At 55.5% G+C, this 12220-nt stretch overlaps 3 protein-coding genes across 3 annotated transcripts; 1 reads left to right on the plus strand and 2 right to left on the minus strand.

The window, feature by feature from the left end:
* Positions 1-285: 285 nt before the first annotated feature.
* On the plus strand, positions 286-3838 carry BU26DRAFT_566937 (uncharacterized protein; the record flags this gene model as incomplete). Its single annotated transcript, XM_033833593.1, has 4 exons — positions 286-472; positions 524-1504; positions 1556-1755; positions 1805-3838. 4 exons carry the CDS (start codon positions 286-288, stop codon positions 3836-3838), a joined length of 3402 nt encoding a protein of 1133 aa, XP_033681581.1.
* Positions 3839-4660: 822 nt separating this feature from the next.
* Positions 4661-5156, minus strand: BU26DRAFT_49579 (uncharacterized protein). The gene has a single exon (XM_033826228.1). The coding sequence runs from the start codon at positions 5058-5060 to the stop codon at positions 4782-4784; it is 279 nt and encodes a 92-aa protein (XP_033681582.1). The 5' UTR covers positions 5061-5156; the 3' UTR covers positions 4661-4781.
* A 72-nt stretch (positions 5157-5228) lies between these two features.
* On the minus strand, positions 5229-8044 carry BU26DRAFT_49558 (uncharacterized protein). The gene is made up of 7 exons (XM_033826224.1): positions 7777-8044; positions 7616-7718; positions 7439-7561; positions 7286-7384; positions 7127-7231; positions 6928-7072; positions 5229-6881 (listed from the first exon to the last, which is right to left on the minus strand). The coding sequence occupies exons 1-7, from the start codon at positions 7890-7892 to the stop codon at positions 5398-5400; spliced, it is 2175 nt and encodes a 724-aa protein (XP_033681583.1). The 5' UTR covers positions 7893-8044; the 3' UTR covers positions 5229-5397.
* Positions 8045-12220: the final 4176 nt, after the last annotated feature.

A 12220-nucleotide genomic window follows, 5' to 3' on the forward strand; every position in this document is an offset into this window, starting at 1 on the left:
ATGATCGCCAAGAGCACGTTCCGTAATCTCCTTTGGGTTACCGTCCCTACTTGGTGCATGTAGGTACTCCTGGAATAGCTGGAGATGTCTAGATGTCCCTTGTCTGTACTTTAACAATACGGGCGCGTTCATGATGGCTGGGGGCCGTGTATCCATGTACAAGAGATGGAGATATCTCTTTCTCGTCGGCGTACTGAGGTTTGGCCTCACCATCCATTCGTTCTGACTGCCATTCATTCTTTAACTATAACTGGATCCACGAGTAAATCGGTGGATACCGCCATTATGTTGTTTCAATACCTCATCAGCCTTTTACTCGCATTGCTTGTAGGCAATGCGTCTGCTGTCAAACTCGCCCCGATCAGCAACCTGGAGGATCTCACTGGCCCTCTGACCAATTCAAAGCGAGAATCAAGCTTTACGGGGGACTTGGACCTTCAAGACTTCGAGACCTTCTTTTGGGGTGCTCCCGGTATGAAGCCTTCTCCTCGCACTTGGGTTAACTTGAGACTAACTTAAACAGCCGGCAAGAATCTCATTTATGCCAACCTCACGGCTTACTTCCCCGAACAATATCGCTATGTCATCGCCATGGAGCGCTTCGCCGGAAAGCTCAAATCCGTCCAGTGTGCCGAAGACATGATGCTCGAGTTCATCGATGACGCCGCCTTTCAATACGCCAAGGACGTCTGGAATTGGGTCAACCAAGATGTGAATAACTCTTTCATCATGGTCACCAATTACGAGGGCTGTGCAGACGATATGGAGCGCCTACCCTTCGTCGTGTCCAATATGAGATATGATGAAGCACAGAATAAGGCATACCTCACCGCCGACTTGATGGAGTGGGAGGAGGTTTTGCATTCATACACCCTGAACGTCGGCCACATGCCCTTGACTCCGAACCATAGGATGCTTATGGAGAGGGGTCTCGTGCCTCGTGGGCCTGATTTCAGCATGGACCTCACGAGTGGGTTCGACAAAAATTTGTTCTCCGCTACAGTAGGAGGATGGACGACGAGTGTGGATGCTGTAGTGAGGACTGTAGGTAGCCTTGACGTCGACTTCGATCTGGACGTCGACTGGCTGAAGCTCAAGTCCGCCTCCATGACCATCACGCCCGAAGACGTCGCTGCCTCAATCCAACTTGCCCTCTCCGAGCACGGTACCTTGGCCCAGGCATACAGCTGGCAGAAGACAATCATTTCAATACCGATTGAAGGAATTGAGATCGCAAAGGTGGTCAAACTCGGCGCCTTCCTCGACGTGGATGTTGGCTTTACCATGGAGGAGTGGGCCGGAACCGCCACCGCAAACCTTGGTGCGCGCATGGAAATCTCGAACTCCGCTATAGTCAAGATCGATCTCGTCAAATCGAGCAACAATCAATTCTCAGGCTGGACGCCAACATTTACGCCTATTCCTTTGACGTTGAGTGCGAAGGTAGAGGGTTCTGCGAAGGTCTATGCAGAGCCGAATATCAAGTTGGAGGCCTCAGCCCTCGGTAAGCCTATCTATACTCCTGCAAGAACACGCATATACTGATATGAGATAGGCAAGGGATGGAACGTAGGACTCAACCTCCAGATGCCTTATATCCAAGCCGACTTTGCGGCAATGCTAGACACCACCGGCGTCTGTGAGACCAAGAAGACGATCGGTGTTGACATCGATGCTCGCATTGGCGTGCAGCTCAGTGCTCAGGCAGCAACAAAGGGCAATGAAGCGAACCCGTTTTGGGAACAGGAGCTCTACGTAAGTACTGCACTCCTTCACAAGCATATGAGCCTAACCCCTATACCAGTCGAACGAATGGGATCTTTTCTCCAAGTGCCTAGCATTCGGACCTGAGAACGCGAAGACCGGTGAGGTGGCCGACCCTAATCCGCCTGCGTCGAAGACGAAGAAGCCGAAATCTACAGCCAAGGCGAGCAAGACGAAGACGAGCAAAAAGCCAGCATCAACTAAACCACCTAAATCTACCAAAGTACCTAATTCAACGAAACCTGAGCCTACTAAGGCCCCGTCATCGAAGCAGACGAAGACTGAGGAACCTTCGCCTACTAAGGCTGCTACAAGCAAGACTAAGAAACCTACCGCGACGGGAAAGTCCAGTGGCTCGAAGACATCGGAGTCGCCATCTGCTACAGATATCGATTCTACTGCTACTGTTAAGCCTAGCGGGACGAAGAAACCATCGGGCACGAAGCGAACTTCTGGATCCACGAAGCCTACTTTTGCTGATGAGAGTACGGCCAAGACGACACACACTTCCGAGACAACCAGAGGCACGCGGGACGCTACACTCTCCAGCACGGTTTCCTATACTTCTTCTGAGCCAACCAAGGGCATGTGCGATGCCACCCTATCCATCCCGTGCACTCCTTCAGCAACTGATAGCACAACCCCCAGTGCCTCGTCGACGAGCTTCAGTACCCTCTCCTGGACTAACTCCTCCCGTGTACGGACCCGTACAGATGATGGCCCTGGAAACACAGTAGAGTCGCCTGCCACGACTGGGGACGCCCCCTCAGCAAGTGACGAGCCCACACCTCCGGTGTCCGCGACTGGTAGCGATACTCCCGCTCCCACATCCGCCGGAGACGAGGGCTCTCCGGCCTCATCAGGAGGCAGTGATTCCCCTCGCCCCACGTCCGCAGGAGACGATAGTTCACCGTCCTCCGGTACCACGAAGCCCCCAAGTACCCTCTCGACGCAAACCACGTTTTCATCCTCCAGCTTATCCAGCGCCTCCGCCGAAGTCTGCGACATCAGCGGTCACGGCTGCAAAACCTGCCGTGACTCCTTCGACATGGACGCCCCGACCCGGGAATACTTCGCCATTGAGCAAGAAGGCATTCCCGACTCGACCACCAACGCAACACTCAACCTGCTCAAGCGCGCAACTCGCCTCTACAAATACGTCTGCGGCGCCGCCGCCTTCCCCATCTCCATGGCCGAATACCCGACCTACAAGTCGCGCACCGACAAACCGCACATCGTCACCGTCTCAGACTGGTACCAAGCCGCCAACCCAACCGACTGCCTGAACCACAAAATCACCACGACCGCCGCGAACCCGCCCACCAGCAGCCACACGAACCCGATTTTCGCCGCCGAGCACGTGTACGAGGGGAACTGGGTGGTGAATTTCCTGCGCTTCCTGCACGAGAGCGAGGGCATTGCGTGCGAGGACATGAAAGCGCTGTTCTTCACACCAGCCGCGAACCAGACGAACAACACAGGCGCGACGTGGGCGCAGGCGCTCATGGAGTCCCTCGGCTCGCAGACAAACCAGCACCTGCTCGTCTTCCTGCGGCAGAACATCAACGGCGCGAAGTTCCGCATCTTCATGGACGGCAACGACATCATCGCGGAGAAGGGGTTCAAGGACGCGGCCGCGCGCGGCAAAATGGAGCGCGTCGCCGTCGTCGGCCGTGCGCTGGATTACCTCGCGCAGCCGCACGTCGGCTCTATCCTCGAGGACACCGCGAAGAAGGTCGAGGAGACGCTCGATGCGCTCGCCACAGCCGCAGCTGCTAGCAGCGAGTTGAAGGGTAAGCTGGGTGAGCTGGAGAAGGGGGGTAAGTTGAAGAGGAAGCATCGGAGTTGGCTGAATGGCTTTTTGGAGAGTAGGAATAAGGTCGCGACGAGGAGTGTGAAGAGGTGGGCGAGTGAGGCCAGCGAGGCGTATGAGACGGAGACGCCGGGGCTGCCGCGGAGCACGGATTCGGCGGGGAGGGTGCATCATTCGGATAAGACGCTGAGTTTTATGCAGGCGCTGCAGACGGATCCGCCGAGGGGGTTTAATGCTGCTAAGTATGCGCCGTTGATCTGATGGGAGGAGGAGATGGAGATGGATTGTGTTGGATTAGGGGCGGGGAGGATTGATTTGGTTGAGCTTCGTTTCTTGATGTCCCCTTTTTTGCATTTGAAGGATTTGCGTGATTGGGACGGTTGTTTGAATTTATGATACCCTTCTGTTGTATATATGACGTTCAATCGATATCAGTGCATATGTATTTCATCGTCTTATCCTACACGAACCTTTAACAACTAAGCCGAAGTAGTAAACATATATATTCCCAACACTCCCGCCGCCCTAGAAGGACATAACAGCTGTGATCATTGCTGGACTATTGCTGTGAGAAATGTCCATGAGCTCTAGAAAGATTTCATTCATGGCATTGCCCAAGCCCAGGACCGGACAAGTGTAGCGTTAGCTATACTCACCGAATCGAATGAATAGAGAGAACCAAATCCCACCAGAGCCTCTACTCCTCGCTTTCAACGCATCGCTTGGCCAGACTTCTAACAGGCCCAATCTTCACAAGCACAGATTACGCATACACCATCGACTGAGTGAGCCCTCCCCAGTCCGCCAATCCATCAAGCAGTCCAGGAAGTTGAAAAAAGAACCCTTGCATGCACCAACTTCATCTCGACTGCTCATCCTCCATTCTCTTCCCTCCTATTCATCCCGTCCACACAACACCGAAGCAAACCGATCAGCCCTCCTCAGCCCGCGCTCCAACTAACAGCTCCTCGCACAAGGCGCAGAATTCCCTCAAGCGGTTGGAACGCAGTGTATCGTAGGGCGGCAGTATGCGCGTCAGCATGCGCATAAGCATAAGCATCGCATATCCTATGGCACCCAATCCGCCTTGCACAGAAAACGCCCCAAAGCTCTAGGTCGTAGAGAAGAGATCAGATGCCCCATTTGCCAAGTCGATGCATTGCGGAAATGGCCTCCACAGGTGAGCAAGTGTCTTGTATTAGTGTTAGCAGGTGTTCCGTTGACGTTGACGTTGACGTGGATGGAAGATTGGTTGTGCTATGCATTGCCGGAGTAGACGGGCGTGAGCCATCCGAAGGCCTTTAGGGCTGACCGATGCTGATAAGGAGACACACCCAACCGCCCAGCCTTCCCTCCGTAAGCCATTGTGCGGAAAAGTGCTTTTGTGATGAGGGATGAAGAAGTGCTTTTGAATGAGGGACGATGAAGTGGGGGGCCGCACGGACCATCGCCACCAGCGAACAAGAGGGGAAGGTGCATGCATACACGCCCTAGACGCATATGCACAACATAGGAGGGCCCAGTAGCCTCGTAAGATAGGCAAATATCAAGTCGTCCATTGCCCCTTATAAAAATAGGTAGGTTGTAAAAATATACAGAAGAAGGGAAGAGAAGAACGCGACGTGTGTCCCAAGATTCTACGCCATCGAACCCCAAACAAAGATTCTAGACCAGATGATCGCAACCAAAAAGAATGTTGTGGGGGTATATCGCACCGGAAATCGACCAAAAAACCGAGCCAATAGTATACGAAACGAGAATTCCAAGCCAGGTGCTTGGAGAGGCCATCGAGGGAGGGTAAGATGGGAGATAATATGGCGTTATGCGTTGATGATCAGGTTTCGTTGAGCAGCATCCTCGGGGAAGTTCCCAAAAACAAAGCGAAACAGTTCCCTTAACCAATTGAATTGGTCGCTCTTTGACATCCACTGGACTGCACGGCCTATCTCGCTGGCCGTGAGCCTGCGCAGTGGCTTCATGTGGACATCCTTCAGCGTTGGATCGGTGAGCACAAGCTTTCTGTAATCGTCGAAGAGCTTCTTCTCCCAAGGGATTGACCCGAAACTGTCGGACGGAAGAGAGCGAACAAAGTCGGGAAGTGGTATCTGGCGTGTGTAACCGATGTTGATAGCCGCCTTAGTGATAAGCCCTTTTAGACGGACAAGATTCGGGTCTTCGCGGCCTGCAGTGGCAGTCGAGGAGCTGTGCACGGATTGTGAGGTATCAGAATATGTTGACAGGCTGGAGGCTGAAGATGACCAGCGGTCATGAGTGCGTGTCTGCCCAGCCTCTGGTCCCAGGATCAGGATGTTCGGCACATTAGGCTCCTCGGCGGGTGAAAATTCCTCGCGGTCATCAAAGATGGTGGTCGGCGTCTCTGGGTGGTGTACAAGTGGCTTCCGTATAGATACGGCTGAATGGTATGATTGGTTCAGGCTGGATGAACGTCCAGACCTTTCGGAAAGCGAGGCCTGGGATTGTTGCACAGAAGCGGGGGCGGCCGCTGCAACGAACGTGTATTGAGATGGTCGCGGGGTCCCGCGTTCGGGCCGCACCTGTGTCCAGCCTTCGCGGAACAGGTCACACAGCTCCCAGCACGCTTGGATGGCGGATCCTAGGAGTTCCTCGTCGGCAGGTTTGCCATCGCGGCTGTTGTGGCGAATGCTAAATAGCATCTCCGCTAAGGACCAACAAGCATGAAGCAGTGCGTCTGTCTCCTCGGGTAGTGATGTCCTCTGCTTCATCAACCGATGGCACAGGGTCAGGTAGAAGTCCAGAGTGCGTTCACGAAACGCTTCGGGGAGATTCCGATCGTGAGCGTTGTAGAGATGGTTGTTTAGCTCGAAGCTAACCCTCAACACCGAGTCGGCTGCTTCGTCCCCACGCTGTCGCACCTCAAAAAGCGCTTGGCAGAAATCCCGACACAGTTCTAACGTTGGCTTGACCTCGGTGGTATGATCCTCATCCCTGCTTTCGTAGAGCTTCTGGCATAATCGCCAGCAGGTTCTCCAGGCATGCTCTTGTATATCGCCCCGTCCACCCGAGTAGTGGAACATTCTATGTCGGTGGTATTGGCTAAGTTTCGCGAGCGTGTTACACAGGGTCCAGCATTCGTGTAGGGCATTGCGGAGGGCTGCAACTTCTCGTTCCGTTTCGTTGATGTCCCGCAATACGTCTCCCATGGTCTGGGTGCCCATGGACACGGACGTCTCTCCATTTTGCGACTGCGGCTTGCTTTCATCCTGCTCAATAATGGAGCTCGAGAGGCTCTCCGAAGCGGTATCGTCATTTGTCTCAGCAATATCTATTCATGTCAGCCTGTAGAGCTCGCTATCATGACGGTAACGTACCGGCAAGGCTGACGCTAACGCGCGTGCTCCGTCGCTTGCTATCGTCTTCGTAGTCCTGGCGCGTCTGCGCGCGAGGGGTTGTGCGGTCGGCGGGGCTTGGGCCAGGAACGGTAGTGTCGATCGGATAAGTATAGGTGGAAGAATGCTGCGGATGTTCAGCCATCACAATCTGGCTTAGGGCTTCATGCGCGCGACGGACCTTGTCGTCGAGGATCATGTTTGCTTCTGGCGTTTGCGGCGACACCACAGCAGTGTGATCCGACGTAGTTTCATATGAAGAGGCGGCTGACACGCTCGCCCGATTCTGTTCGCGACGTCAGCGCCTATGTAGTGCAACCGTACCCCAGGCGACACGCACAAATGTTTTGAAGTTTGCCGGCGCATGAATGACCGACTGGGGCGCGTCGTCGGAGTCGGCGCGCGGCCGCGGGGGGAGGTCGGTGTCCAGCTTCGACGGCTACAGCGCGTTAGAGACGTCCGTCTTCCCGCTGTCCAGCTGCTGCAGCCGTACCTTTGCCTGGCTGTCCTGGCGGCTGTCCTGGCTCGCCGGGCTGATGATGTCCTCGACATCTGGCGACTTGACATCGCTCGCCTCGTCCTCGCTGATCTGGTTCACCTGCGCATCGTCCTCGATCTGTGTGCGGCGTCAGTCCCACCCCGTGCGTGCTGTTCGTCGGACGGCGTCTACCTCAGTTGCGCTCGTGCCATTGCTGTCGACGGGCGAGGGGTCGACAGTGGCAGGATAGGGACTCGGCGGCGGAACCAGGTGGTCCGACGTGGTTCCGGAGGACCTTGGGCTGTCCATTAGCGTCTTGAGCCGGATGGAGCGCCTGGAGGAGGGAACGGCACCTATTTGAGAAGACCTGGGCAAAGGTGGCCGGGGAGCTGGGCGAGTCGGTATATGGGCTGAAAGCAGACTTCAGGCCCGTGGTCGGGGAAGGCATGAGCTGGGTTGCAGTGGCCATGGCTCACAGAGCCTCCGCTCAGGCACGAGGGCGTCGCTGCGCCAGGTCTGCGCCGCGGATCAGAGCCCTGGGGGAGGACTCTGTCGGTCGCAAAGCGGGTTGCCTATCAGCCTGGCACCCTGGAGGAGTGCGCTCGCAAGGCTGCGCGATGGGACTCCCCGCGGGCGAATCAGGATGGGCTGCGCGGCGAGTCGACGTTGGGGCAGCGCAGGCGTCTAAGGGGGACGACGGCGGGTTTTTGAAATAGCAGCCGGCTGCCGGGGCGAGGGGCGAGGGGCGAGGGATGCGGCGATGCTGTTTCGTTTCAATCAATTGCGCATCGGCTCGCGTGGAGGCATGGGCGGCGCGCTGGGTCAGATTTTGGGGTAATGGGCGTGTGTTGTTGCACACCTGAACGAACGAGGTCGCTCCGCTCTCCACCCGCTCGCGGGCCCAGCTGTCTGCTCGCGCCCCTGTCTACCGTCTGCTTGGCGGGCGCACACCAATGGCCGGCGCAGCGCAGGGCAAGCTTCATCGCGCAGAGGCCTGTAAGCGCCGGCGGGCTGCACTAAGGCGCGGGATCCGCTAGCTCTCGCCCGCCTGGCCGCTGCCCATCACCGTCCGAGCACAGCGCGGCCAGCTCCCTTGGGCCCTCTAGCAGTCCCACCGCGCTGGTCGGAGGCCAGGCCTGGGACGAGAGGGACAGCCACCAGCGAGCGGCACTCTCCCTCAGTCGCAACTTCCGTCCGCGTCCGTCGCGATTGTAAATTCTCCGACGCGAACCCATCGTGTGCCCCCGCACTATCTCCCCTCCCACCTCCGCACCACCACCTGCGCGTCCAACATTTTCCTCCTGCACCATCCTTTGCGACTCCCTGCGATTCGCCAATTCCTCTCGCCTGTTAGCCTGTTGGCCTGTTAGCTCAGGAGCCCTGCACAAACGGCGTCCACCTTCACCGGCAGCCTGCGCACGAGCTGGCTGCAGGCACTAATGCACCTTCGTCCACATTGACTGCACCACAGGCTCCGTCATGTGCCAGCCGAGAGACTCACTGCAGCCCTGCAGCGTCGTCAGATTCCCCCGGCTGACCGTTCGATCCCTCTCCCGGGGTCAGACCTCCAACCTCCCGCCGTCGACGTGGCCGGCTCGCGCCAAATGGATGCCCGTCCAGTGTGACGGCGCGCCGGGACTGCTACAATTGCCGCCATGCTCTCCATCTTTAGCCCTTCTACAGTACGAATGATCGACCGATCGGCTAGAGCAGCTATCATATAGCTGTGGCCTTCTACAAGGACCACTTTGACATTGGGGGCCGAATCCCCTCAGCAATCACCACCAAGTGAGACAACTCGCTTCCTTGCCTCACAGTCCACGCAATTCATTCCTTCTTCTCGCCCGGTTCTCATCTTGGTTCGTCAGACCATCAATGGGGCGTGAGGCGCGCTTTTCCGACCTGTGCCGCTGCCGCATTTGATTATCCGCGCTGCGGGCTCCTAAGCAAGGACGATATGCGCCACTAGAGCCCGGATCATGAGTGTTGGGACCGGGCCTGACTAGCTGCATGTCTCATCTTGCAGCTGACGAAAACGGTTGCAGCTTCGGTCTAAAGCTCCCCATCCAAGCCGAGGACGACCTCAACGCCAGGTCGGTATATCTTCGCCGTACGCGAGAGCGCCTTCTTTGGCTCTGTGTCGAGAGTCAGACGAGAAGCCTCTCCTCTTCCAGATGCCGTTCTGGCGAATCTCACTGAATGTTCGTCGAAGAATACTCTATCCCACCGAAGACTCTGGGCCTTTGTATCCAACTGATGAGCTCCGCCCCGTAAACCTGAGCCAGCAAGCCTCAAAACTCCGCCCGGCTCATGCTGGAACATAATGTTCCTCATCTTCTCTCACTAATACTGGATGGGACTTCGTCATGATTTCATATACCCGTTACGGAATAAGTGCCAACCAAGCATCGCACTAGCGTTTAAGCAAGACAATGGGCGCTTATTCTGGCCACATCCTTGGTGAAGCGTTGCAGAAACCAACGCCTCTATACTACTTCGATAGACGAGCCCCAGCAGGGCAAGAAGTTAGTGTTACTTTTCCCTTGACACATGTGCTGACATTCGATCATAGCTCTAAGACATAGCCGTATGCTACTCCACGATACCTTGCCAAACTAGTCGGGCGACCACACTACTGCCGGGCGACTAAAGTATTACTCCGGAAGGATTCAGCCTCGCTACGAAAATGAACGAACCGTTGGTCCTTGGGTCAGCAAGGCGGTGTACCGACCCGAAGCCTTGATACAACTCATCCATGCGACTTGGAAGTACACCCAGAAGCCAATGATCGAAGCCACCAACAGATCGGGAGTATGGTGTCACTGCATCAACCGGGCCGGGAACAGCAAACCGGACATTTGCAATCTGTTGGGAATACTGACCGGGTCTGCGTGCCGTCCCGAATACTGTCTTATACAACTGTGAGTTCTGCGGCAAAGTCCAATGAATTGGCCGAACGCCCCTCCATGTGCATGGTGCTTTGCCGCGAGAGGCGCCTCAGACGCTCCAGGCCTTTCCTCACCGATCGGGTCATGGCGGCGCACACAGTTCGAGGGTCGACATACTGAGGCAGTTGTTGTTATCAGGCGAGGTCATACTCCAGCACCATCTGCCCAACAGATCAGCAAGGTATCGTAGATATGCCCGTTTCCGCGAGCGCTTGCTCGACCAACGACTCAAACCTCTTTCCTCACATCCACGCACTGCAAAGCCTCCGCCTCGTTGCTGTCATCGACTAAATCTCAGTGTCTGCCTTGCTCAAGATCGTCGCCTCAAATCTGCCGCCGCAGGACCTCTAGCAGGCCTCATCATCCAACACCCTTGATGGCCTTCCGACTGTTTGATACTCACCGCAGTTAGTCCTTTCTAAAGATATCGTGGTATGGGCGATGCTTGCCTCGAAAGGGGAGCGCATTCAAGGTTAGCGTTCGGAGACATCGTAGACGCCATTCTTGGTTACGCTAACAGCTCGGCCACGTTGGTTATCGCCGGTAACGTCCAACTGCTGGTCCTCGCTCTTGACTGCCAGCCTCGTCAGGACGACTGTTCGAGCACTCGCTGTTTGAATGATCCTCACTGATATCAGGTGGAATGAGAGTGAGGCTCAATTTTACAGCATTGAGGTTTGAGGCACTATCGGTTGAGGCATTGTATAGCTCCTCTAGTAACACAGCATGTGCAAGAAAATACTCCCTTAAAACGTACTGTTCTGATTCGAGAGTTGTGCAAAGTTCGATCTACTGACGAAATACACAGTCGTTACCCCGACTGCATTTCCGGCACTCCAACGCCCACTCCTCAAGACCGCATCCATCTAGGGCTCTGAATCGGCGGACTCAGCCACCATACATACCCTAATGCCGCAAACTTCAAGGGGCCCCATCCGTTGCCCGTCCTTGCATACCGGCCCCGCTGTACGATATCGTGCTACAGCCAATCTCGCTCCCCATAGCAGGAATCATACGAATGTAACTGGTAGATACCGGACTATCTCCAACCTACTGGTAGAGACGCGAGGAACCAACAAGCGTGTGTTCCTCATCGCGGTCGAAATTGGGCAGAAGACCATGTCACCACCCAGTTAGAGCCATTGCACGGCAGCCTGGCCCTTCCTTGGGGCTAGGATCAAGCCATATACGCTCGAGCGCTGGCATGAATTCTTGCGATCATTGATTGCTATGAGCTTCCAACTTTAGCTTTGTTCGTATCTGGATGTGGACTGCTGTGAATTGGTCCAACCAATCACAACGCGCATCCAAACGCCCGGCTCAACCCAGCCTTCCTTCCTTAGATCGCGCATGCTTCTTGAAACATCGCATGCAAGCCTTTGCTCTACGTCACCCTGCCACCTCCTCCGTCACGGATATATATACCCCAAAAATACTCTTCTGTTCCTGTCGATCTTTGGGGCCTTGCTGCAATGCTCGTGTATTGCCGTAAGGCATCGAGACTCAAGCCACGGTCTCAACTGCTTCGAAGAGGCACAATTAGCATCCTTGGCTTTGCAAATCTTCTGCCCCACAAGTCATGACACGCGAGGATACGTTTCACACGCCTGCCTTCGTCCGTCGACCCTTTCTAGTGTACGGGGTGGGTGTAGATCGTATCGCGGAATGTCCAGCCTCACAAGGCAGCAAGCCAAGCCAAGCAGAAGCCCGGGACACAAGGCTAAGTATCAATTCCTTTTCTTCCTCAGAAGTCCAGTCTCTTGTTGATTCCCCGCTTGCAAGCCAAGTCAATACATCTCCCTGTTAAAAGTAATCCTCTCTATTCGCCCATCATACCGCTCGTTCGACC

This window comes from Trematosphaeria pertusa (genome assembly GCF_010094035.1).
Source record: "Trematosphaeria pertusa strain CBS 122368 unplaced genomic scaffold BU26scaffold_10, whole genome shotgun sequence".
Taxonomy (NCBI): Eukaryota; Fungi; Ascomycota; class Dothideomycetes; order Pleosporales; family Trematosphaeriaceae; genus Trematosphaeria; species Trematosphaeria pertusa.